Source organism: Megalobrama amblycephala, linkage group LG24, assembly GCF_018812025.1.
Source record: "Megalobrama amblycephala isolate DHTTF-2021 linkage group LG24, ASM1881202v1, whole genome shotgun sequence".
In the NCBI taxonomy this organism is placed as follows: Eukaryota; Metazoa; Chordata; class Actinopteri; order Cypriniformes; family Xenocyprididae; genus Megalobrama; species Megalobrama amblycephala.
In genome coordinates, this window is record NC_063067.1 from 23,506,269 (window position 1) to 23,533,031 (window position 26,763).

The 26,763-nt window shown below is 36.2% G+C and overlaps 1 protein-coding gene across 1 annotated transcript in view; it reads right to left on the reverse strand.

Moving 5' to 3' along the window:
* utrn (utrophin) overlaps positions 1-26,763 on the reverse strand; it is a 278,999-nt gene that overhangs the window by 189,356 nt on the left and 62,880 nt on the right. The window contains 20 exon segments of the mRNA XM_048177425.1: positions 1,821-1,950; positions 2,358-2,533; positions 5,678-5,828; positions 8,369-8,541; positions 8,813-9,061; positions 11,561-11,689; positions 13,883-14,059; positions 14,153-14,323; positions 14,789-14,917; positions 16,038-16,217; positions 16,287-16,457; positions 16,761-16,916; positions 17,176-17,349; positions 19,627-19,758; positions 19,896-20,057; positions 20,148-20,297; positions 21,820-21,954; positions 22,107-22,289; positions 24,483-24,653; positions 24,830-24,985. Of these exon segments, the coding sequence (XP_048033382.1) occupies positions 1,821-1,950; positions 2,358-2,533; positions 5,678-5,828; positions 8,369-8,541; positions 8,813-9,061; positions 11,561-11,689; positions 13,883-14,059; positions 14,153-14,323; positions 14,789-14,917; positions 16,038-16,217; positions 16,287-16,457; positions 16,761-16,916; positions 17,176-17,349; positions 19,627-19,758; positions 19,896-20,057; positions 20,148-20,297; positions 21,820-21,954; positions 22,107-22,289; positions 24,483-24,653; positions 24,830-24,985 (3,255 nt within the window).

Genomic DNA, 26,763 nt, shown 5'->3' on the forward strand with positions numbered 1-26,763 from the left:
CAGCAAGGACATTTTAAATTGATCAAAAATGACAGTAAAAACATGTTTAAAGGTGCTCTAGAATTAAAAATTGAATTTATCTTGGCATAGTCAAATAACAAGAGTTCAGTACATGGAAATGACATACAGTGAGTCCCAAACTCCATTGTTTCCTCCTTCTTATATAAATATCATTTGTTTAAAAGACCTCCGAAGAACAGGCGAATCTCAACATAACACCGACTGTTACGTAACAGTCGGGGGTGTACGCCCCCAATATTTGCATATGCCAGCCCATGATCGAGGCATTACACAAGGGCAAAACGTCTGGATGTGCACAGTTGAATCATCAGACTAGGTAAGCAAGCAAGGAAAACAGCGAAAAATGGCAGATGGAGCAATAATAACTGACATGATCCATGATAACATGATATTTTTAGTGATATTTGTAAATTGTCTTTCTAAATCTTTCGTTTGCATGTTGCTAATGTACTGTTAAATGTGGTTAAAGTTACCATCGTTTCTTACTGTATTCACGGAGACAAGAGCCGTCGCTATTTTCATTATTAAACACTTGCAGTCTGTATAATTCATAAACAACTTAATTCTTTATAAATCTCTCCAACAGTGTAGCATTAGCCGTTAGCCACGGAGCACAGCCTCAAATTCATTCAGAATCAATGTAAACAATATAACAGTATACAATACTCACATAATCCGACGCATGCAGATCCATTTTGAGGGTTATATTAGCTGTGTAAACTTTGTTTATGCACTGTTTAAGGCAAGCGCGCGATTTAAAGGGACTGCAACCTGAATCGGCGCATTTCTAATTATGCCCCAAAATAGGCAGTTAAAAAAATTAATTAAAAAAAAATCTATGGGGTATTTTGAGCTGAAACTTCACAGACACATTCAGGGGACATCTTAGACTTATATTACATCTTGTAAAAAAACATTCGATGGCACCTTTAATGTTACTAAAGATTTCTACTATATAACATTTCTGTTCTTTTGCACTTTCTATTCATCAAGAATCCTAAAAAATGTATCATCGTTTCTACAAAAATATTAAGTAGTCTGTTTTCAACATTGATAATAATAGTCAGAAATGTTTCTTTAGCAGCAAATCATATCAGAATGATTTTTGAAGAATCATGTGATATTGAAGACTGGAGTAATGATGCTGAAAATTCAGCTTTGATCACAGTAATATATTTATATAGATTTTTTTTTTTTTTTTAATTGTAATAATATTTCACAATATTACTGTTTTACTGTATTTATCATCATATAAATACAGCCTTGATGAGCAGAAGAGACTTCTTTCTACATTAAAAATATTAACATTTATTTTGAACTTTTAATCTTTTTAACGGTGTGTGTGTGTGTGTGTGTGTGTGTGTGTGTGTGTGTGTGTGTGTGTGTGTGTGTGTGTGTGTGTGTGAGAGAGAGAGAGAGAGTGAGTGTGTGTTTGTGATTTATGAGGACACAAATTTGTATAATGGCATGGGTATTACACTGATATTACGATGTAAACATGAAATATGAGGACATTTCATGAGTCCTCATATTTAAAATAGCTTTAAAAACATACTAAACAAAGTTTTATTAAAAATGTAAAAATGCAGAATGTTTTCTGTGATGGGTAGGTTTAGGAGTAGGGGTAGTGGTATAAAACAGTTACGCCTATGGAATAGGAATAAGATAGCAAAACAAATCTCTGTGTGTGTGTGTGTGTGTGTGTGTGTGTGTGTGTGTGTGTGTGTGTGTGTGTGTGTGTGTGTGTGTGTGTGTGTGTGTGTGTGTGTGTGTGTGTGTGTGTGTGTCGGACCTTGAGCTCTCCTGAGGTTCTTGTCAGTGGCTGAAACCGGCAACGTCGCTACGGCAACCTCTGTGTGCTCCAGCCATTGGGTCAGATCAGCCGTCCGCTGAAACACATCCATCAGGGCCGGATCTTCACCCATCAACCTACAAAAACGTCATTTAACATCAAAAACTCATGTTTCTACAGTGCACATAAAAAGTCTACACACCCATGTAAAACAGCTGTTTTTTGTGATGTAAAAAATGAAACTAAGATAAATCACATCAGAAATTTTGCACCTTTCACGTAAAAATGACAACCTATGCAATGCCACTGACAACCAAAGTGACACATTTCAGAGAAAAAAAAGATACAAAACTTAAAATAACTAGTTGCATAAATGTTCACCCCCTTGAACTAATACTTAGGTGAACAACCTTTGATTTTATTACATCACAAAAATCAGCTGTTTCAACAGGGGTGTGCAGACTTTTCATATCCACTGTACATATACGCTGATTTCTGAATTTGGCTGCTAAGGGCCCAGTGTGGGTGCTGTCGTCATGGTAACCTGAGCTGGCGGTCAGACACTTGTCTCTGGATAAGGTTCCAGCGGCGGATCAGAGCGTCCAGTTTGTCCTGTAGCAGAGCGGCGTCAGGGGAAGACACCTGACTGATGATGTGCTCTCCAGAGCTGCTCAACACCGCCACAACAGACTGATGAGTGGCCACGCCCTCCTCCAGATCCTACACGCACACACATGAAGACACTGGGGTTAATGGACAGTTGGCCTGTGAATGTGTCTAACTGATAAACAGGAAGGCGGCACTTCTCTTCATATGCAATTGAGGTCAAGAAATGCGCCTGACCTTAATTTGTATTGGAGGACAATTTCACATTCATCTTGCCCTCTTTCAGCCCCTTCAGATTTTACACACTCACACATACACACAAAAGCTGTCCCAGACTGTGAAACACACTTAACCGTGCATGACTCTAATGAACAAATGTCCTCGCTGGAGTTTTCAGAGTTCAAAACACTCAATTCACACATCAGTGTAACAAACCCTGATGGTTGTTGGTGGCTTATTTTGCTCATAAGCTAGAAATCATTTTTCTTTTTAATTTTAATTGCGAGTTAGAAGTGCTTATTGACTTCATTATCATATAATTATCACACGATTATCAATTGGTGTCTCACAGAATGATGACTGATCTCAATTAACATTCATGATTTATGATTACTACCCTCTGTAAATATGTTGTGTGATAAATATTCTTGCTTTTCTGTTCAGAGTATGACATTCTGTTGACATTTAAATTGACATTAATGCATGTTGCAGATGATTTTAACTGAAGTGACTAATTGAAGTGTATTCCAGCTGTAGATTTGATGAAACTGAACCCATGATTTTAGCATTGGTAGTCGAAGAGGCGAAAGAGAACTCAGTTCGGTACTTGCAAGCTGTTATCACACACCTGAAGCGCACATACAGAGAGGCACGTTTCAGATAGCATGTGAACACAGAGTTTCCTCTTTTACATCTCTTTGCGCTTGAACAGACACACAAACACTCAAAATTGTGTCAAAATAACCGTCTTGGCAAATATTGTCATAAACAGTCGGTTATATCTTGAGTGAACGACAACAGGTGAAAAAGAAATCGGATTTGTATCATTATTGAATCCATGCATCAGCTCTTAAAGTATGTTATTAAAGGTGCTAAAGAGGATCTTTTCGTCAACTGAGAAACCAAAGACTGTTACTGAGTTTTTGAAATGAGCGCATGCGTAAGAACAACCCCCCTCCTTCAAAGGAACGCCTCCCAAAACTCGTAAACACCCGTATTGGAACACGAGTGTTTACCACCGGCATTCGCTGTGTTGTGTTAGTGGATTCATTATGTCAGACTCACCGCAGGTAACTCATAATCTGCAGTTGTTACTCCTGTCTCCGGACAAAAACATTGCATGCAGCGCCTGTGGAGTGTGGAAAGTTACTGGAGCGCGCAGCCGCACTCGTCTCTCACAAGGAACGTCATGGCAGTGATTGACAAGCCAGAGGGCCAATCCGCGCACGTCTCTCACAAGGAACGTCACGGCAGTGATTGACAAGCCAGAGGGCCAATCGTTACGATTGGCTGATGTTTTTAAGGCCCTACCTCGTGCACAGATGATGTATATTAATATTATTCCTTTCACCTAATAAATAGTCTTTTATCAGTTAGTAAAGACAGTTTCAAGTAATATTGCAAAAATGTATAAAACAAAACATCCTCTTTAGCACCTTTAATGTTAATCAAACAACAAAACACAGTTTCAACAAAGATTAATCTATACTTAATTTATACAATGAACACTATAGTGTTATTTTATATTTAGGCCCAATTATTACATTTCTGTACCTGAATACTACCGTTAAACCTAACTTTATTGGACCTTAAGTGTTATGATCCATTGAACCACTAGGTTTTTTTTTTAAAGGTCCCGTTTTTCGTGGTTTTTTGAAGCTTTGATTGTGTTTATAGTGTGCAATATAACATGTGTTCATGTTTCGCGTGTAAAAAAACACAGTATTTTTCACATAATTTACTTATCTGTATACCGCTGTTTCCACTGTCATAAAAACGGGCTGATGACTTCCTTGTTCTATGAAGTCCCTCCTTCAGAAATACGTAACGAGTTCTGATTGTGCCAGCGGTTCCTGTGTTGTGATTCGACAGCAGCTTAGCGCTCCTTGCCCGGAAAGTGCTGCACATAGTTTTACATGTGGATTATAATTTTCGGGAACCGAGTTAAACATAAATTGTAACCATTGATATCTAAGTACAGCGTCCTTGGGAAGGCCAAACAAAGGTGATTGGACTGCGTGATGAAAATAACAGCATTTCGACGAAATGGCGACAAACACTCTCTACAAACGCAACTCTTGCTCTTCTCCGTGGGAGCGCAACAAGACCACGCCCCCTTTTTTGTGTATTCCTGTGGGCGGAGGTTAGTCAAAAAACGTCATTAGTGACGTCATTAAAGAAGGAAGTAGAGGGATGTAGTCCAAACTGGCCGTTCGATGTAGGCGACTTCTGTTAAATAAAATATCTCACTTGGCATTGAACTTTGAGCTTTAAAATTTTACAGATTTTATTTATACTCTAACAACAACATTACACACTAACTAAAGTTTGAAACATGGGATCACGAAGAACGGGACCTTTAAATAGAAACCTGATGAATAGGAAGTTCAGAAGAATAGCATTTATTTGAAACGGAAATCTTTTGTAACATTATAAATGTCTTTACTGACACTTTTGATCAACTTAATGCATCCTTGCTGAATAAAAAGGATGAATTTCTTTCCAAAAAACAAATCACGCGTGACATAGACGGAATTACCGCGGTAGGATGAAAAACTCTATCTCATTTTCTCCTCAAACTTCAAAATCATCTGACATTGTTGTTTTACTTTCTTTTTTTTTTTTTTTTTTTAAAGGCTGTTTGACTTAGTCTTTGCACGTTTGCTTTGTAGACACTGGATCTGAACTTCCGCCAACGTCATGCTTGACCTTTCCAACGTGATCACGTGACGCATGGCAAATTTGTGCATTTTGAGCATTTTTTTTAGAAAATGACAGATCGTTTCTCTAGATAAGACCCTTATCAGACCCCCATTGAAACTGTAATTTGGACCCATTGTACCCTGGTGAAGTCCACTGTATGGAGAAAAATCCTGGAATGTTTTCCTCAAAAACCTCAATTTCTTTTCGACTGAAGAAAGAAAGACATGAACATCTTGGATGACATGGGGGTGAGTAAACTATCAAGGAAATTTAGAATTCTGAAGTGAACTAATCCTTCATTATTGAACAGATCTGTGACCTGTGACCACGTCTGACCTGTTGTTGTGCACGAACGCGATCCAGAACCAGTTCTCCGTCTGGTCCGATCCCGTCAGCCAGGACCTGTTCAGTGTCGCTCAGCCACTGTGAGAGATCGTTCATGTCGCAGTGGAACTGTCTCCACTCCTCCAAAGCTCCATCAAAACACCTGCAGACACACACACACATCTGAGTGATGATACCCTCGCATTACTGAATCTCATCTCTCCAATTAAACAGAACAGCAGTGTGTGTTTGTTTCAACTCTAAGCGAGCGTGGCATGTTTGCACAAGAGATGTATTGTTACTGCTCGCCTGTAAATCCATCAGACAGACAGACCGCACCCTCAAGTACTCAGTATCAGCATCATAAATTCATTTCCCTGAGAGTATGAACAGAAACGGCTGGCCGAGCTGACGTTACATTCATCAATGATCACATCTTAATGACTGACTCACAGAGACTCTGACAGATCACTAAGTGCAACAAAGCATGCATGAGCCAATACAAAACATACATAACACTGCGGTGTGTGTTGTGGTGTGTGTTGTGTTGGTGATTCTGGGGAGTGGTTTTGTCTGATTAACTAAAGACAACCGACCTACTCAAACTACTAAAATAGTACAACCTGCCGTTTCATGGTTGGTTAAACCAGCTAAAAGAGCAACCATCTTTATCGCAAATACTTTTCTAACGGACTAACTTCACCAGGTTTTATTTGTGAAATGGTACACCAGCCAGGATCAACATGGAAGTTGACTGGTCTGTGAGCAGGGATCTCTGTGAACACTTCCTCGTGTCAGCAGGCGCTCTATGATACTGGGCGAGTAATTGGGTCACATTTCTGTTTAACGGTGCGGAAAACTTCCTGTGTGACTGACTTCTGAAAGAGATGAAATCCTGCACACCTTCCAGAAGAACCTGCCTCTTACATTATTAACTTGAATCTCAAGAAAACTTGTCTGGGACATATTTCAACCCAAAAATCAAAGGAAATATACAATGAGTTATATTTTGCATGAAAAAATGAAGCCTATTTTGGCCTATTTTTGCATTATGATATTATATTCATGACAATCATGTATTTTCCAGTAATAACTTTAATGCATTTGATACATTATTAAGTTTATTACTGGAAAATACATTTGACTTTTGACTTTTTTTGCATTCATTAGCATATTCATTAGAATATTTGCATATTCATTAGATTCTCATCATCCTGTACAGAGAATAACATTTTGTAGCATTGTTGTTTTAATATTAAATATATATTATTATAGTTTTTTTAATATTTTGCTTTATTTTCAGTTTTCATTTTAAGTTTTTTGTAATGTGCTTTGGTCATTTTTTAAAATATTATTACATTATACTTTAATATTTAATTTATTTCACTTAGTTTTATAGTTTTGAATTTATTTCCAATCAGTGATTTTAGTGCTTTCAACTTATTTCAGTTAGTGTCCAAGGCAGCATTTAAATATTTTTGAATATTTATTTATTTAACAGAAGTTTTAGTTAACAAAAATAACCCTTTTTTGTAGCAAAGAGAATTAAAGAGGATGTGCTTAACTGTCAAGATGATAGTCACAAAAAAACATCTTTTAAGAAACATGGCATATTCTTAATACTATGATGTTTATTTATGGGCTTGCTCTACATTTTTTTCCTCTATCTTTGCAGTTGCTGCCCCTAAATATGGAATAATTTACCACTGTCGGTGAGGCTGGCCACAACACTCTCCGTTTTTAAATTTAGTCTTAAAAATATATTCTTATTCTTTTGTATTTAATTCAGTTTGAGAGCTGTGTGCTTTGTTTTGTCTTCTTTGTTGTTGTTTTTTACTTTGGTCAACTTCTGTTGACTTCGACTTTGACAATGTAAAGCCATTTACTAAAAAAAAAAAACAATCAGTGTGATGTGATAAAAAATATGTGTTAATAATCTGTAATAATTAGCATTGGTGTTTATTATGTATGATTAGTTTGCAATAAGAAATCTATTAGAGATTGACATTTCTTTATTCTCTGCATCAGTATTAATGAAGGGTTCAGTCGTGAGATGCTGGTATCGGTTTCTCTCTCATCCTCATACATTTATAATATCCAGGGACTTTTCTCTCCGTACCAATCATCAGCACATTCTCCGAAGCCTCCGCAGATATTGAGGTGGCATATCCCCCTCCCAACAAAATTCAGATTAGGTTGTTGACTGTTATGGGTTTTTAAATTATTACATTTGCTGCCACCAATTCTGTATGCATGGTTACATCCTTGCCTGGATTCCTCCATTAGCATGTTACGAATGGGCAAAATAACATTTGGAAATCTATCTCAAAAAAAAGAGAAAATGAGGAAATATAAGCTGGAATGCCACCAACACCCACACACATTTAACTAGAAGAGCAGTAAAAATTCAAAAGATGTACAATCAAGAACGCATAATCATCTCCCTCATAACTAGATACATGATAGAGTTCAAAATTATAATCTCACAAATTCATCAATGGATTCATGTAATAATTGTAATCAAGTACAATGCAAATTAAAGCTGCCCCCCCCCCCCCCCCTCACACTTTTTTCCTGTTTTTCTTTTTTTTTTTTTCTTCTCTCAGGTTCACTTTCTGATTATGGGCCATAATGGGGAGATGCAGGAAAGCTGCTAGCATAGACAGGGAATTATGGGAAAACGCAGAGTCATTCCGGACTCACCCTTTCCTCTGGCTGTACATGCGGTTGACTCTGTCCCACTCTGAGTTCAGTTGTGACAGGGCATCAGATATCTGTGCCATTTCCTGTCTGGAAGCTTCCAGAATCACATCAGGCTGGCGCTCATTAATCACTTCAACCTGCTCACCCAACCGCTCCAAGCTCTCTTTTATACTCTAGAAACAGAGACACAGAGAAGTCAAAACAAAACAAACAGAACAACTGAAAACACCCATTGCTCCAGTCAGTTTTGCCTCTGCATCAGACTGCTAGTGAACAGGAAGTTATTATGGTCAACAGTGTAGCTTGATTACTTTACAAGTAGACTGTAGCTTGGTAAGCTACAGTTTCAAAGTAGTTTCCTCAACACTTGCACTAGTATTTGGACCTCTTGATCACTGTCATGGAGGAAGTGCTTGTGTCTAAGCATATTAGTCTGTGTCTAACCCTGAGCATGTCCTCCTGGCTAGAGAAATCCTCAAACAGTCCACCGCTGAGCTCTGAGGAGTTCAAGAGCAGCTCGTTGTCGGCCATAGCCAGAAGAACCTTATTAATGTCCAACAGATAGTCAGACGGGGAGACGGATGCACTCATCTCATCCTGAGGAGAGAGAGATGACTCTAATCTCTGCGGAGGAGAAGACGATGACTCGAACACAACTTCAACAACTGGCTGAGTTCTGATGATATGAAGCTCCTGCAGAGAAACAGAGAAACGAATATAGTGAATATAAGAATTTAGCATGATATATTTAATGCTTTCACGCATTCAGACCTTGCTAACAATGTAAAGGCATTTTGTGAACAAGATCTGATGTGGAAATGTCAGCAAATCAGCTGCCAATGGGCAATCAATTAGCTGTAATGTTGCTGTAATACAGCTGTAAACATGGTGTTGAAAGTTGTAAAGCAGTCGTAAACAGCAGTAGCATAGCCATAAAAAAGCCTTTAACATTTTTTGTAACATAGCATAACACAACATTAACATAGCCGTAAAATAGCATAACACAACTTTAAACATAGCCATCATTACTGTAACACAGCTGTAACAACGCATTAACACAACTGTAAACAATGCTGTAATAGCCTTAACAGAACCAAATATTAGCTTAACACTAAAATAAACATAGCAGTAAAAATAGCCATAACATAGCTGTAAACACAGCCATAACAGCCACACTGCTGTAATAAAACTGTAACAGTTGTAAACACTGTTGTAGCACAGCTGTAAACACTGTAAACACCATTAACATAGCTGTAACAAAGCAGTAACAGCTGTAAACACTGTTGTAACATAGCCATAACACAGCCAAAACATAGCTGTAACAAAGCAGTAACAGCTATAAACACTACTGTAACATAGCCATAACACAGCCAAAACATAGCTGTAACAAAGCAGTAACAGCTGTAAACACTGTTGTAACACAGCCGTAACATAGCCATAACACATAGCTGTAACTAAGCAGTACAGCTGAAAACACTGCTGTAACACAGCCGTAACATAGCCATAACACAGCCAAAACATAGCTGTAACAAAGCAGTAACAAGCTGTAAACACTGTTGTAACATAGCCATTAGACTGCCAAAACATAGCTGTAACAAAGCAGTAACAGCTGTAAACACTGTTGTAACATAGCCATTAGACTGCCAAAACATAGCTGTAACTAAGCAGTAACAGCTGTAAACACTGCTGTAACACAGCCGTAACATAGCCATAACACAGCCAAAACATAGCTGTAACAAAGCAGTAAGAGCTGTAAACACTGTTGTAACATAACCATTAGACTGCCAAAACATAGCTGTAACAAAGCAGTAACAGCTGTAAACACTGCTGTAACACAGCCATAACATAGCCATAACACAGCCATAACATAGCCATAACACAGCCAAAACATAGCTGTAACAAAGCAGTAACAGCTGTAAACACTGTTGTAACATAGCCATTACACTCCCAAAACACAGCTGTAACAAAGCAGTAACAGCTGTAAAAACTACTGTAACAGACATTACACTGCCAAAACATAGCTGTAACAAAGCAGTAACAGCTGTAAACACTGCTGTAACATAGCCATTACACTGCCAAAACATAGCTGTAACTAATGCAGTACAGCTGTAAACACTGCTGTAACACAGCCGTAACATAGCCATAACACAGCCAAAACATAGCTGTAACAAAGCAGTAACATCTGTAAACACTGTTGTAACACAGCCGTAACATAGCCATAACACAGCCAAAACATAGCTGTAACAAAGCAGTAACATCTGTAAACACTGCTGTAACACAGCTGTAACATAGCCATAACACAGCCAAAACATAGTTGTAACAAAGCAGTAACAGCTGTAAACACTGCTGTAACACAGCCGTAACATAGCCATAACACAGCCAAAACATAGCTGTAACAAAGCAGTAACAGCTGTAAACACTGTTGTAACATAGCATTACACTCCCAAAACACAGCTGTAACAAAGCAGTAACAGCTGTAAACACTACTGTAACATAGACATTACACTGCCAAAACATAGCTGTAACAAAGCAGTAACAGCTGTAAACACTGTAGTAACATAGCTGTAACATAGCTGTAACGTAAGCTTTCACAGCCAAAACACAGCTTTAACACACAGACATACGCATAGCTGTAAAACAGCCATAACACAACCATAAACATATCCATTATCATTGTTGATAACTTAGCCTTAACACAACCAAAACATAGCTTTAACAAAGCAACAAATGTAACTGTAAAATAGTCATAACATAGTTGGAACATTCCCAAAACAATCATAAAATAGCCATAATTTCGAGCATGCCTAAGGTTAGGATGTTCTGATGCTACAAGTCTTTTTTTAAAGAGTGGAACCAAAAGCAGAAAGTTCTGACATCACCTTTTACATGACATTACAAGCAACAGCAAATGTTAACACTGTGTACATCAATACTGTGGACATTCAACTCAAAACATTGTGGCCCATCTGTTTTTCAAACAGTTGCAGTCTATTTCCTGAAAGAAATTTTGGGTAAATGACATCTTTCAAGAGTTTTTGCTGATATGTCTGCATAGAAGCAACACGTGTAATAAACCGAAATCAGTTGCCAGAAATGTTAATACCGCAATTTAACGGGTTGCTTCTGTGAAAGAAGGCTTGAAATTCAGAGCCGGTCTTACATGGCTAGAATGTTAAGAGTGCATGAAATGACCTTGTAGCGTGTCTGGAGCAGCAGGAGTCTCCGGCGGATGTCCTCTCGTCTCTCCTCATCAGGAACAGACAGCAGCACCTCCTCTCCTCTCCTCAGTACCTCCTCCACATGTGCTTTTTCCTCATCCAACTACAACACAAACACACTAATTCAGGACAAACACATGATGGTTTTATATAGCTGTTTATATAGACATCTAGTGTTATTGGAGCTGATGTTTAAACACTCCTGTTATGTTTGTGTCAATTTGGCCCCTATTGGATTTTGTAACTGCTTGAAACATTGGTTCCACCACTTACTACTTTAGATTTTGTGAATATTTTTCATTTTGGGTCATGAATGTGCATGCAAAGTTTAATCACATTTGTACAGACTTTACAAATTGTGTTACAACTTTTGTGTTGGCATCATACTGACTCTTCCATTGGTTTCCAATACATGCAATTTGCCAAAAATCAACACTTTGAAAAACAGCAAAAACAGCAAAGTACGGAAGAGGATTAGGGCCAAGCAATAATAAAAAAATAAAACCATCTCGAGATTAAAGTTGTTAGATTTCGAGAAAAAAGTTGAAATAAAATGTTGAGAATAAACTCATTAAATTACGAGAAAAAACTCATTAAATTTCAAGAAAAAAGTCGAGATAAAATGTTGAGAATAAAGTCGTTAAATTACGAGAAAAATGTCGTTAAATGTCGAGAAAAAAGTTGAGATAAAATGTTGAGAATAAACTCGTTAAATTACGAGAAAAATGTCGTTAAATGTCGAGAAAAAAGTTGAGATAAAATGTTGAGAATAAACTCATTAAATTATGAGAATAAAGTCATTAAATTGCGAGAAAAAAGTCATTAAATTATGAGAACAAATTCGTAATTTAACAAATTTGTTCTCGTAATTTAACAACTTTTTACTCATAATTTAATGAGTTTATTCTCAACATTTTATCTCGACTTTTTTCTTCAAAATTTAACGACATTTTTCTCATAATTTAACGAATTTGTCCTCGTAATTTAACAACTTTTTTCTCGTAATTTAATGACTTTATTCTCAACATTTTATCTCAACTTTTTTCTTGAAATTTAACAAGTTTTTTCTCGAAATTTAACGAGTTTATTCTCAACATTTTATCTCGACTTTTTTCTTGAAATTTAACGAGAAGATTTAATGAGTTTATTCTCAACATTTTATCTCAACCTTTTTCTCGAAATTTAACGAGTTTATTCTCAACATTTTATCTCAACTTTTTTCTTGAAATTTAACGAGAAGATTTAATGAGTTTATTCTCAACATTTTATCTCGACTTTTTTCTCAAAATTTAACATTTTTCTCATAATTGAACGCATTTGTCCTCGTAATTTAACAACTTTTTTCTCGTAATTTAATGACTTTATTCTCAACATTTTATCTCAACCTTTTTCTCGAAATTTAACGAGTTTATTCTCAACATTTTATCTCAACTTTTTTCTTGAAATTTAACGAGAAGATTTAATGAGTTTATTCTCAACATTTTATCTCAACCTTTTTCTCGAAATTTAACGAGTTTATTCTCACCATTTCATTTCAACTTTTTTCTCGAAACTTAACGAGTTTTTTCTCGAAATGTAACAACTTTAATCTCAAGATGGTTTTATTTTTTTATTATTGCTTGGCCCTAATCCTCTTCTGTAGCAAAGATTCGGGTAAAAAATAGAAAAATAGAAAACTTTATTGTAGCTTGTCAAACACTAAAATATGAAATATATGAGAACCAATTAAATGTAAGACTCAAATTTTACTCAAAATTGAAGACTTTGAGTAAATGTCCTGAATCATTTCTTTATCTAGTTCATCCTCCAAAAAAAAAAAAAAAAAAAAAAAACACTGTCACAGTATAAAAGTAATCATTATTTATGTATGTTGTGTCTGTGCAAATAATTTTAAACATAAAAATATGACCCCTAACACAATACAACGCATAATGCAATAGAAATAGATGGGAATTATTTAATTTATCACATATTTCTTTGTTTGTCTCTGACAAGCTAATAGAGGTTTTCTGTTTTTACATGAATTTTAGTGTTTTTCATAATTTTAGTTTTTAGAAAATTATTATTTTACTTTTGTATTTGTCATTTCTGAGGTTATATCACACAATTCAGAGTTTTTTCTCAGAAATATTGTCATAAACTTGCAATTGCAAGAAAAAAAAGTCAGAATTGTGACTATTAAAAAGTTGTAATTACCTTTTTTATTCCATGGCGGGAAACAAGCAACCATGTATATGATGCGTATGTGTATATGATGCGTGTGTTTGTTTGTGTGTGCGTATGATGTTTGTGTTACCCTCTCATCATCAGGTGTGTGTGTTTTCTCCTGTTGTTCCAGTGCTCTGATAGTAGCTTGTATGTCTGACTCAAAGAGCTGCAGCTGTGAGGAGGAGAGAAGAGGAGCGGAGCTGCCATCTACAACCTCCTGCTGTAGCCGCACAGTATCCTGTCTGACCTCCAGACCAGCAGACACCTGTACACAACACACACACTTAGTACTCGCTAACGAGTGCCTGTCCTGTGGCCCAGCTCCATTCAGACCTCCGCTGAGCCGGTCGCATCTTACCTGAGCAGTGTTGATGTGCTGCGCCACCTTGTGGAAGTTGCGGTTGAGGTCGTCCAGTTTGGGCTCCACAAGCTCTCTGCACGCAGGCCCCCTGCTGGTCATTAATATCACTGCCTGATCACGAGCATTGTCCACACGCACACTCATCCCCTCCAGCTCACACAACACAGCCTATCAGAGACAAATAACAACATGTCATCACAATTCAAAACTGACACTGATGTGTCTGCTAAATTAATACATGTCTATGTAATCGAGTGTTGTTCACCGGCCGCATTCACTTTTCTGGACAACTAGAGATTACACACAACTACATGACGACGAGTAGTCATGTAAACCCTAGTACACACAACAATCTTTAATCAAAATTTAAATACTTTCTCTGCCTCTGAAACATTTTCTTTGCTGATGATGTAATCTCGGTCACATGGCAGAGGAAAAGTATTAAGCAACAATATGATATATGATATTGTTCGGATCATGTATATGCCTAACATACATGATTCAAACAGATCTTGATCAAATAAAATAAAGACAGCCCATTACATACACTATATATCCAGCTGAATATTAAGTCTCACCCAAAAGACAAATGACACAAATAAAGCGAGTGTGTGTGTGTGTGTGTGTTTTCACCTTCGTCATTCTCTCTTTCTCGGCTGCAGGCTTCTTCTCCATCTCATCCAATCGTATCTCCGTCTGATAGAGCCATGTGCTGATATGAGCCAAATTCTCATCAAACATCTCCATTTCACGCCTGTGATTCTACAACACACACACACACACACAGGACATGATACAGCTTGTCTATCTAATGTAAACGTGCAATTCAATAGGTAAAAAATAGCACATATTGTTTAATTTAATCATTATTTTGCAGTTAAATGTAATCAATTTCCCTATTTCTCCCTATTTAAAAATATGTGTATCTAGCATCGATGCATTTAATTCATGGGGAAAAAGATTATTATTAATATTATTATTATAACATAACACACACACACACATATATACATACATACATACACATATATATATATATATATATATATATATATATATATATATATATATATATATATATATATATAATAACACATAATAACACATATGTTTACTAATATTTTAAACATAAAACAAAAATTATTGTTCATCCAGTATTGCTGCATTTAATTCCTCTTTTAAGAATATATATATATATATATATATATATATATATATATATATATATATTACATTACATTATATTATGTTCATAAGTGACATTTCAGACCAGTACAACTTTGATGTTAATTAAATTCTGGCAAACAGACATCTAATGACTGAAACATCCCATGTCAATTGAATTTGCATATAAATGAATAATTATGAAGGTCTTCCCCCATCAATTACTGAATGATTTAATCTGTGTGTGTGTGTGTGTGTGTGTGTGTGTGTGTGTGTGTGTGTGTGTGTGTGTGTCTACATTACCATATTTTAAGGAAAAAGTTTTATACAGAAGTGAGCTAAACCTGACAAAAGCCTCTTTTAGGGACACCCAGCATTGACTTTATTTGTAAAAACAACTTATAAAGTAAACAAAGTTTGTTTTTGTTTTTTCCTAAGTATTCCAAGTATTTTATTAAGGTTAGGGTGTAGTTTAGGTAATATAATTTATAATTATCAGAATAGAAAAACAATAGAAGTCTATGGATTGTCCCCATTTGGATATTTTGTGTGTGTGTGTGTGTGTGTGGTATGCCACTATTCTACTAATCAGTCTTTACTAATCATGAACAACAAAATAAAGCAGCTGGGATGTTAACCTGAATGAGTTAATTATGGGTAAATAAGTTAAACGTTAACTTTAACAGTCCTACTGAAAAAAAGGATCAAAAACACTCACCAGGACAGCACTGAGCCAGTCCTCGATCAGCGTGTGCACACGTTCCCAATCCTCATTCAGCTCAAACAGCTGATCCTCCAGCTGAGCTTCACTGCCCTCCACCAAGGCCTGCAGGGCGGCGCTGTTCTCCATGACCACAGACAGATCGCTCTTCTTGCGCTCAGACTCCTTCAACAAGCCCTACAGGGAGACGCTGTTTTAGCACACACACTGTGTCAAGACTCTGACAAGACTATCAAACACACTCACGTTGGCCCATGTGATCTCTGTGTCAATATCAGCAGGCATGTCTCCTGTGTTGAGCTTCTCTTTGAGCTGAGCCTCAGTGAGGCTCATCCAGGCCTGCAGGGCGGCGCTGTCCTTCTGCAACCGCTGAGACAGAGACAAAGCCTTCTCCAAATCCTGTTTCCCCTCAGTCACCTAATAACACAGACGATTCTATGGCAAATTACATTAAAGCCAACACAAAATTGCTTCCACAACCCATTTTACTTTCATAATGTGCCGTATTTCTGAGTGAAAACAGCATGGTGGCTTGAATTTATCCACTGTAAATTCATTGGGTGGTGAAAAGTGGAAAAGCAGAGCATGTGGAGATAGCAAGGTAACATTTCTTGTTCAAATCTAAAACCATGAGTTCCAATAGCAAAATTTAAAAGAAAAAACATGCACATGCTGCTTGTATTGCGGTTTTAAATGTGTGTGTGTAGAGTGTGTGTGTACCTGAGCTCCCAGCTCATTGTAGAGTAATTTCAAGGCGGTGAGCTGCTCGTCCATTCCTTTAGGATTTTCTGTCTGCTGTTTCTGTACGATCTGTCTTCCCGTTTTAATCACCGTCTCCACCTCCAGTTTGACCTCGCTCAAGATCTTGTACAGTTTCTGGATTTATAAACACAATACACAAGTCCATAATGAAGTGTGCACGCACATTTCAGTTTTGCTATTGTTAAAAATAGTTTTCGGTAATTGGAATATATATATATATATATATATATATATATATATATATATATATATATAAAAGAAAATTATAAGAGATGAAAACGATTGGCGGGCCAGATTTGGCCCATGGGCCTCCAATTGAATAGCACTAAGAGTGTATAAGTAATACTAAAATAACACTGGTATGTTTTCTCACCATACATCCAGCCAGGTGGGTCTGTATCTCCTCTGGTTGGGTGTCTTTCAGGTCCAGGACGTGAAGGTCAGCTTTAGCATTTTCCAGAATCCTCTTGCAGTCCAGCATTCGCTGCTCAAAGTTTGCGGGTTTCTGGAACAGCTGGTATTTCGTAGTAATCTCACGGAGCTTCCGCTAAACAGACGGAGATACACAAGATACACTTTAAGGCTGGAATACACTTCACAACTATTAAAATCTGAGCAGATTTTAAAACACCAGGAATCAAACACTTGCCAACTTTGTAAATGGTTAGAAAGAAAAAATGAACATCATACACTAAACGAACGAGGATCACACACTAACACACTTTCATGTTGTTCTGAACACAAATGATTAGTGTAAAATATCAAAGATTTTTTATATCCTTAATATCCAAAAGGATGGAATCAAAGTTTGAAACCCATCATACACCAAGCAAAAAATCAGAAAATGTACAGACTTGCTACACTGTAAGCCCGAATAAGTTGTGCCAACTCAAAAAATGAGGTAATCAGTTATATTAAATTTTTTGAGTAATGATGTTCCCAATTTTAAGTAAGCAGAACTACCAAGTTTTGAGTTTGTAGTACTCATGTGTCTTAATTGCTCCTAACTTGAAGTACTGATTTAGCAAACTCATACATTTTAATAGCAATTAACATAAAAGATTTAATTAACTTTTTTTAATTTTGAGTCCTTGCAAATTAAATGAGTCATTTACTTCACTGTAAACCCCAATAAGAAAATTCAGAAAATGCCAACTTGCTAATTTTCTAATATGTTAACAATAGCATAGTATAGACCTTTCTGATGGAGTACAGCAACTTAACTTACTGTAACTTACCTGCTCTCAAACCAAAATAAATGGTAACTCTCCAAAAACCCACATTAACAGAAACTCTTCTAAATTATCATAACAAAACACTAAATCACAACTAAATCTTCCTTACCATTAATCTTGCACAAAAAAACATTATATAACACTTAATTTTAGCATTTTCTCTCCCTTTCGAGTGCTATGGGCAAAGCATGATGGGAAATAGAAATCCCAGCCCAGTTTCAGTTAAACTTAAGTTCGTCTAAATTAAAAGAAATTAGTTCATAAAACTCAAAACAACGAAACAGTTCAGTTTACTTGAAATATGTCAGTGCTGTGAACTCAAAAGAAAAAGTTCCGAATACTCATAACAGTTAATCTAAGTTTGTCGTACTCAAACCAATTAAGTATTTTGAGCATTAAGGTTTACAGTGTACAACTAGAGTTAACTTGTTCAAAAATTGAAAATCTAGGGGAAAATCTGAGCAAAAGTTGTGCAATGCATTTCAGCCTTTAGGTTAATATTTTTTTAATATTAATATTCAAGAATTCAAACTCGAAAAAAAAAAAAAAAACAGATATAAAATATCTAGATATTTAGATATCTAGATAGATATATATTAATATAAAGATATAAAACTAAAACAAATATTTTATTACATAATTAGTAATAAAAAGAATAAAAATGACAAAAACACATTATAAAATTGCTAAAAATTAAACTAAAATGAAAATTGAAAATATATAATCTATAAGCTAATTCAGGATATTATACTCAAAACTAAAACTGAACTACAACTGAAAAAAAAAAAAAAATTAAGCCAAAAATAATAAAACTAACAAAAGGTACATAGAATTACTAAAAATTAAACAAATTTAAATGAAAACTGAAAATATAAACAAAAAACTAATTCAAAATATGAAAAAAAAAATCTATAAAACAGTATAAAATAATATTAAAATAGCACCTGTACAGAGTGAATCTCAAAACCTGAATATCCAAGATTAATTACTAAAGTAGTATATAGTAGGGATGTGCCCGAAGCCAAATACTGTGTTCAGAAAGGAAAAGCATTCAACGGAGCCCCTAAAGGGACATGGTGATGGAAAAAAATATGAGATGGGAGGAAAAAATACATTTCAATGCCTTTGCGTTCTCTCGCAATTATATAGTTGAGTAATTATATTGTATATAATTTGTGGGCACCAGGAAGCCACTATCAATATATAGGGCATTGAATTTTTTTTTATATACTATTGCTTTTCAAATAGCAATCATGCGTACTCTGTGTATAGCGAGAGCCGATTCTGACCACACATTTTACAAGATAAGATATTGTCAAATGACGCTCAGGATCATCCTGTCAGTCATCCTGTCAGTCATTTATCAAGTCTCCTTACTTGATAAATGAAATCTGATGTACTGTAATGTAACCAACCTTTTAGGGGTGGTAGAATGCGTTATTCATTTTCAGTGCCTTTCCAAATTCAGATTTAGGCACATCCCTAGTATGTAGTACAGTAGTGGCAGTATGTCCAGTGTGAAAGTAGTCCAGCAATATGCAGCATTTGCAGTTCCCCTCCTGTCCTGCAGGGGCAGTATTTTGTCTTACCTGCAAATGGTCCAGTAAGGTTCCTCCTCGCACAGGTTTTCCCTCTGGGGCAGTCGGAGGCACATTACCCACATTCCTCCTCCTCAGATCTTCCAGTGTGGCCTCATGGGCCGCGATCTCAGCCTGAATGGCCTGCAGAGAACATTGTTAAGGTTAAAGGCCAAAGAGTAAACGAATTAGCTCAAAGTTGTTTTACAATATATCTGTCATTAGATATTAAACCTGCACATGTCAGAAAAAGTGTGGGTTTGTGGTTTGGGTGTTTATACCTGAGCTTCCTGCGGCAGCTGGAAGGCGTCGATGCGATCTGTGAGGTAAGATGTGAGTGTTTGGTCCAGCTGCGTGAGGGACGTCTGTAGTGTGTGTAAGGCCGTCTCATTCTCTCTCAGACTCCCCAACCGCTGCTCCAGAGACAACTGACGTGCAGCAGCCTGCAACACACACACACAAATATATGAATGTAACGTAACTGACTGCCAAATGTGAGTCTGAATCATTTCATGGATTCAAATCAAACACACCAGGTGAGTCAGTTCATCGTAGCGCGAGTTGAAATTCTCCAGCTTCTCGCTGATGAGTTCATCCAGAATCCCTCCGTCTATGAGAGTCTGCGCCAGCTCTCGGATCTGAGTCCTGTTGTCACCCGGATGACGCAGAACCGACTCCACCGACTGAAAGAGACACACATCACGAGTCCCGTTTAAGTGTGTCACACAAAAATGAAGATTCTGTCATTAAACACTCACCCTCATGTCGTTCCAAATCCATAAGAACTTTATAACACAAATGAAGATCAAGAAGATTTTTGAGAGATTTCTATCCATCCAGGTCTATTCACCCAAAATGTACATAGAGCACTCAAAGTCGGTAAACTGAAGCTCAAGCATGTTTGCTTAAAGGTGCCATCGAATTGAAAGTTGAATTTACCTCGGCATAGTTGAATAACAAGAGTTCAGTACATGGAAATGACATACAGTGAGTCTCAAACTCCATTGTTTCCTCCTCCTTATATAAATCTCATTTGTTTAAAAGACCTCCGAAGAACAGGCGAATCTCAACATAACACTGACTGTTACGTAACAGTCGGGGTGTACGCCCCCAATATTTGCATATGCCAGCCCATGATTGAGGCATTACACAAGGGCAGCCAGTATTAATGTCTGGATGTGCACAGCTGAATCATCAGACTAGGTAAGCAAGCAAGAACAATAGCGAAAAATGGCAGATGGAGCAATAATAACTGACATGATCCATGATAACATGATATTTTTAGTGATATTTGTAAATTGTCTTTCTAAATGTTTTGTTAGCATGTTGCTAATGTACTGTTAAATGTGGTTAAAGTTACCATCGTTTCTTACTGTATTCACGGAGACAAGAGTCGTCGCTATTTTCATTTTTAAACACTTGCAGTCTGTATAATTCATAAACAACTTCATTCTTTATAAATCTCTCCAACAGTGTAGCATTAGCCGTTAGCCACGGAGCACTATCAAACTCATTCAGAATCAAATGTAAACATCCAAATAAACACTGTACTTACGCGATTAGACATGCTGCATGACGAACACTTTGTAAAGATCCATTTTGAGGGTTATATTAGCTGTGCGAACTTTGTTTATGCAGTGATAGAGTCGAGAGCTCGAAAGGGGGCGGAGAGCGCGCGATTTAAAGGGGCCGCAGCCTGAATCGGCGCATTTCTAATTATGCCTCAAAATAGGCAGTTAAAAAAATTAATGAAAAAAAAAAAAATCGATGGGGTATTTTGAGCTGCACCTTCACAGACACATTCAGGGGACACCTTAGACTTATATTACATCTTGTAAAAAAACGTTCGATGGCACCTTTAATGTATGAGACCCAATGAGGTTCATTTTCGCATGTCAAGCTGGTTCGGTTCAGCTTCTGCTTATGTTCACTGATCAATTTTTGAGTTTTGGATGAACAGACTTTCAATGGAGGGACAGAAATACCTAAGTTTTCATTAAAGGGGTCATGAATTGGGGTCAGTAAGAGGCCTTTGTACTATAAAAACATCCTGTAAGTTTCAGAACTCAAAGCTTCCTAGTTAGTCCAAAAACAGCTTTATATTGAAACCAAGCTCCGAAAAGACTCATTACAGATTTTGTCACATTATGATGTTTCGGCCTTATGCAAAATTCCTAACTGCACTTTCAACATGAAAGCTGTTACCTCCAGAGCCTCGCTGATGGACTCCGTGTTTTCTGGGACGTTCTCAGTGGCGTGAACCTTCTCCTCCAGTGTGTTCAACCAGCCAGACTCCACATCCAAATACTGCAGCAGCTCAATCCAGCAGGACCACACCTCCTGAACATCAGTGCAACCACATTCATTTACAGATCCAAACAGGAACCAATCAAACCACATCGTGAGCAGCTCTGTCCCAACCCTCTGTCTGTGTGTGTGTGTGTGTGTGTGTGTGTGTGTGTGTGTGTGTGTGTGTGTGTGTGTGTGTGTACCTCAAGCGTGTGGCACTTGCTCTTGAAACGATCACACAGTTTCTGGTAGTTCTGCAGAACTTCAGTGAGCTCAGGGCTCAGGTCAGCACTACCACTAGGAGGTGTCTTACTGATCAACACATTAATGCTATCCTTCAGAATCTTCACACGCACTTCCTTCTGCAGCACATCCTCTTTGGCCCTCTGAAACACACACAGAGACGACGCTTACACAAAAGTCTCTATACAAAAATCTGCATGAAAAACTAAATTATAACTATGGCACAAAAACACTGTCGGTGCTTCAGGTAAAAAAAAAAATGCTTCAGGTAAAAAAAATATATATATTTTTTTTAAATTATACATTATAAATAACAAAAATAATAATAATTAAAAAAAAAAAAAAAATGACTGATATGATTCAAAACCTACGGAAGAGGATTAGGGCCAAGCAATAATAAAAAAATAAAACCATCTCGAGATTAAAGTTGTTAAATTTCGAGAAAAAAGTCAAAATAAAATGTTGAGAATAAACTCATTAAATTACGAGAAAAAACTTGTTAAATTTCAAGAAAAAAGTCGAGATAAAATGTTGAGAATAAACTCATTAAATTACGAGAAAAAACTCGTTAAATTTCGAGAAAAAAGTTGAAATAAAATGTTGAGAATAAACTAATTAAATTACAAGAAAAAACTTGTTAAATTAAAAAAAAAAGTTGAGATAAAATGTTGAGAATAAGGTCATTAAATTACGAAAAAAAAATTGTTAAATTTCAAGAAAAAAGTCGAGATAAAATGTTGAGAATAAACTCGTTAAATTACGAGAAAAAACTCGTTAAATTTCGAGAAAAAAGTCGAAATAAAATGTTGAGAATAAACTCGTTAAATTACAAGAAAAAACTCGTTAAATTTAAAAAAAAAAGTTGAGATAAAATGTTGAGAATAAACTCATTAAATTACAAGAAAAAACTTGTTAAATTTAAAAAAAAAAGTCGAGATAAAATGTTGAGAATGAAGTCATTAAATTACAAGAAAAAACTCGTTAAATTAAAAAAAAAAGTCGAGATAAAATGTTGAGAATAAACTCGTTAAATTACGAGAAAAAACTCGTTAAATCTCAAGAAAAAAGTTGAGATAAAATGTTGAGAATAAAGTCATTAAATTACGAGAAAAAATTTGTTAGATTATGAGAACAAATTCGTTAAATTATGAGGAAAAAAAGTGGTTAAATTTCGAGCAAAAAAAATCGAGATAAAATGTTGAGAATAAAGTCATTAAATTATGAGAAAAAAGTCATAATTTCGTAATTTAACGAATTTGTTCTTGTAATTTAACAACTTTTTTCCATAAAAACCTATTTGACATTTACAAACTGTTCAATTTTTTTTATATGGAAGCTCGTTTCCGCCACTGAATAAAAAAAAAAGAAAAACGATAATTACGACTTTTTTTTATCTCGCAATTCTGACTTTTTTACTCACAATTGCGAGTTTATATCTTACAGTTGTGGGGAAAAAATAAGAATTGCAAGAAAAAAAGTCAGAATTGTGAGATAAAAAGTCACAATTATCTTTTATTTATTTATTTATTTATACCGTGGCAGAAAACTTTTTCTAATCATATTTTTTTTATTTAAAATAAAGCTGAAATCAAATAAAGTATAAATATTTTATATGAAAAACTTATAAATTAAAAACTAATGGAAATAAAAAAAGTTGAAGTTCAAGTACGAAAAATTACAACAACTGTATTAAACTTCTAACAGTATAAACGCACATTAACAAACATTACAATGTGTAATGTACAATATTTTTAGTTAATATTAATAATGAAAGTTATTACAGATTAGTTATGACTAGATGAGTTTCCATATCCTTTTCAGTCTATTCTTTGGGTCTGTCCAAATACTCACACTTGCAGTCTTGGCCACTTGACAGCGCATGAACCCAACAGGAAGTAAGTGTGCAAGACTGACCCATGTCCCCTTAACGCACACGAAACCCACACTATTCAAGGCTAAGCGTATCCCATCATGCATCATGTTCAGGAACTTGAGTGGCCCAAAATTTCGAGATGTTGAGGAAAACTTTCCACTTTAAGTTAAATTAATTTGATATTACATATAATTTGGTAGTAAAACAAAATTGCAAAGATGTGTATTTTGTACAACATTTGCAACTGCTTTTTTTCACTTAATTAGAAGCATTGAAGTGTGTCATCTGTTACATAGGGACGAATGAACAGACATTTACCAGTTTATTTTAAAATGCAAAGTACTGAAAATGAAAAAGCTCTGTAAACACATGCATCTTTCCAACACTATAAATGTGTCCCACAGGTAATGGTGCAAAGACGACGAGTATTGATGTGTGGGTATTTAGACAGGCCCATAAGCACCTTCATCTCCTGCAGCGCCTCCTCCAGCTCCTCTGGGCTCTTGTACTCAAAGTCTCTCATGAGAAACTCCTCGTCCACTTGAATCATCCACTCGCGCATCTCCGCCACATCTTTCTTCAGATTCGTCACTTTCTCCTGACCTTCACTCACACGCTCCTCACGCCTCAACAGCTGCAATCAAGATTGAACACGTTTTGCACTGACATCCACTCAATGGGACTAAGCCAAGAAGGACGTGTTGCTGAAACAAGCAGGGTTACTGATTGATTCCTGCATGGGTGAACTACACTGTACATGTTCTTCCTTTGCTGTGTAGCTACTTGGTGTTAAGAGCAGCACATTCGAACCTCTTTACTGAGCGCGTCCCAGCGTCTCTGCCTGTCGTCCAACTCCTCCTGCCCCCAGCGGATCAGAGCTGGTACTGAGCTCTGCTGCACGGCCGCCACGTTCTCTGCCATCTGCTTCAGAGACGAGTCCACGCTCTCTATCTCACTCACCAGCTCCTGCACACACAGAGTGGATCATCACTAACCTTACAGACACTCAGCCAGCAGGACTCAAACAGATTCAACTGTTTAGTAAACCAGCTCAATTCATCTAACACCAGCTCAGATAAGGTAGTCTTAATCGAGTCCTGCTGATCAACCACCTAAACCAGCTTCAAACAGTTAGAAACCGTTTTAGAGGGCCAAAATCATTAACCAAAATGGTGGAGTTTAATTGACACTTCTCTGCTGAAGTGCTTGAGTGAGTGTGTCAAAGTCTGTTTCATGAACACCATGTGGATAAGCTACAACAGGTATGCTGTGTGGACAATATTGATCTCTCGTTTTTAATGGATCTTCAATTCGATGAAACGAGATCTTTTAGCCTGTGCATGAACAAAAGGTCTCTAAACATTTTTTGTAGCACCTGCCATCAAATAATCACAATAAGCTTTGTGCTTCATTAATTTTGATATGAAACAAAGTCTGAGCTGCAAAAATTCTGTCCATTTTATAACTAAATTCAAACAATAAATGTTGTTTTGATGCTCTTTAATGCTCTTTTACTGTAGAGCCTCAGTTCAAGTGTCATGTGAACCGATCATCTCCTCCTCTTTACTGCTAATTATAGCATGAAATACACATGAATGAACATCAGAAGGAATGTTGAAAGACACAGAACAACTTACTGAAATAATCCCATCTCAGGTAATCGATCAATCAGTGTTTCAACCAGGGAAAGACGTCAATAAAACAGCTTGAGAACAACATGTCATGTAATGTTACAGTTTAAATACTAAATTTTTATTTGAGCGTTGATAATTATATTTGATTAAGTAAACCTAAATTTTTGGTTTTGGTTTTTGGTTAGATGAAAACTTCAATTTTGATTTCAAAAATGTATCATCAGTATAGTAACATAATATTATGTAATGCTAGAAATTTATTATTTGCATTTTATTTGCCCACATTTGGAGCACAAAACAAGGGTTGTTAATTGTCAACTAAGCAGCCGTTTACACAACACCGTTTTCAACTAAATTAAAAAAACTTTTTTTTATGTGTTTTGCCCGTTCATTACACGACAACAGTATTTTGGGGGCCTGAAAATGCAAACTTTTAAAAAACGGGTTTCAAGTTTTTGAAAACGATACCGTTATCGTCTTTGTGTAAACTACAAAAATGTGAATTTGTGAAAACAGTGATGTCATGCGCATGAGTATTACATGTTCCGCCTATAGGTACATAGTGTTTCTTTACAAAGTGACATCGCCATCTACTGGCCTGGCAGCAGAATACAGAGTTTTTAGTCGATTTTACAGATCAGTGTGAATGGGGATTGTTTTGACAACATTTTCATCTGTTAGTGAAGAACATCATCTGCATGCAAAAAGGAAAAACTAACTGAAATAATAGGTTTACTAAAAATGACTAAAAGTGAAAAAAATAAATTCTGTCATTAAAATATTGGAATAAAAACTGCACTATGTGTAGTTTAAATGCTTATATACAGCTCAGTTTTTTATTTGAGTCGACTATTAAATAAATTTGATTAATTTATTGATTATTAAAGGGTTAGTTCAACCAAAAATGAAAATTCTGTCATTTTTTACTCACCCTCATGCCGTTCCACACCCGTAAGACCTTCGTTAATCTTCGGAACGCAAATTAAGATATTTTTGTAGAAATCTGATGGCTCCATGAGGCCTGCATAGGGAACAATGACATTTCCTCTCTCAAGATCCATAAAGGTACTAAAAACATATTTAAATCAGTTCATGTGAGTACAGTGGTTC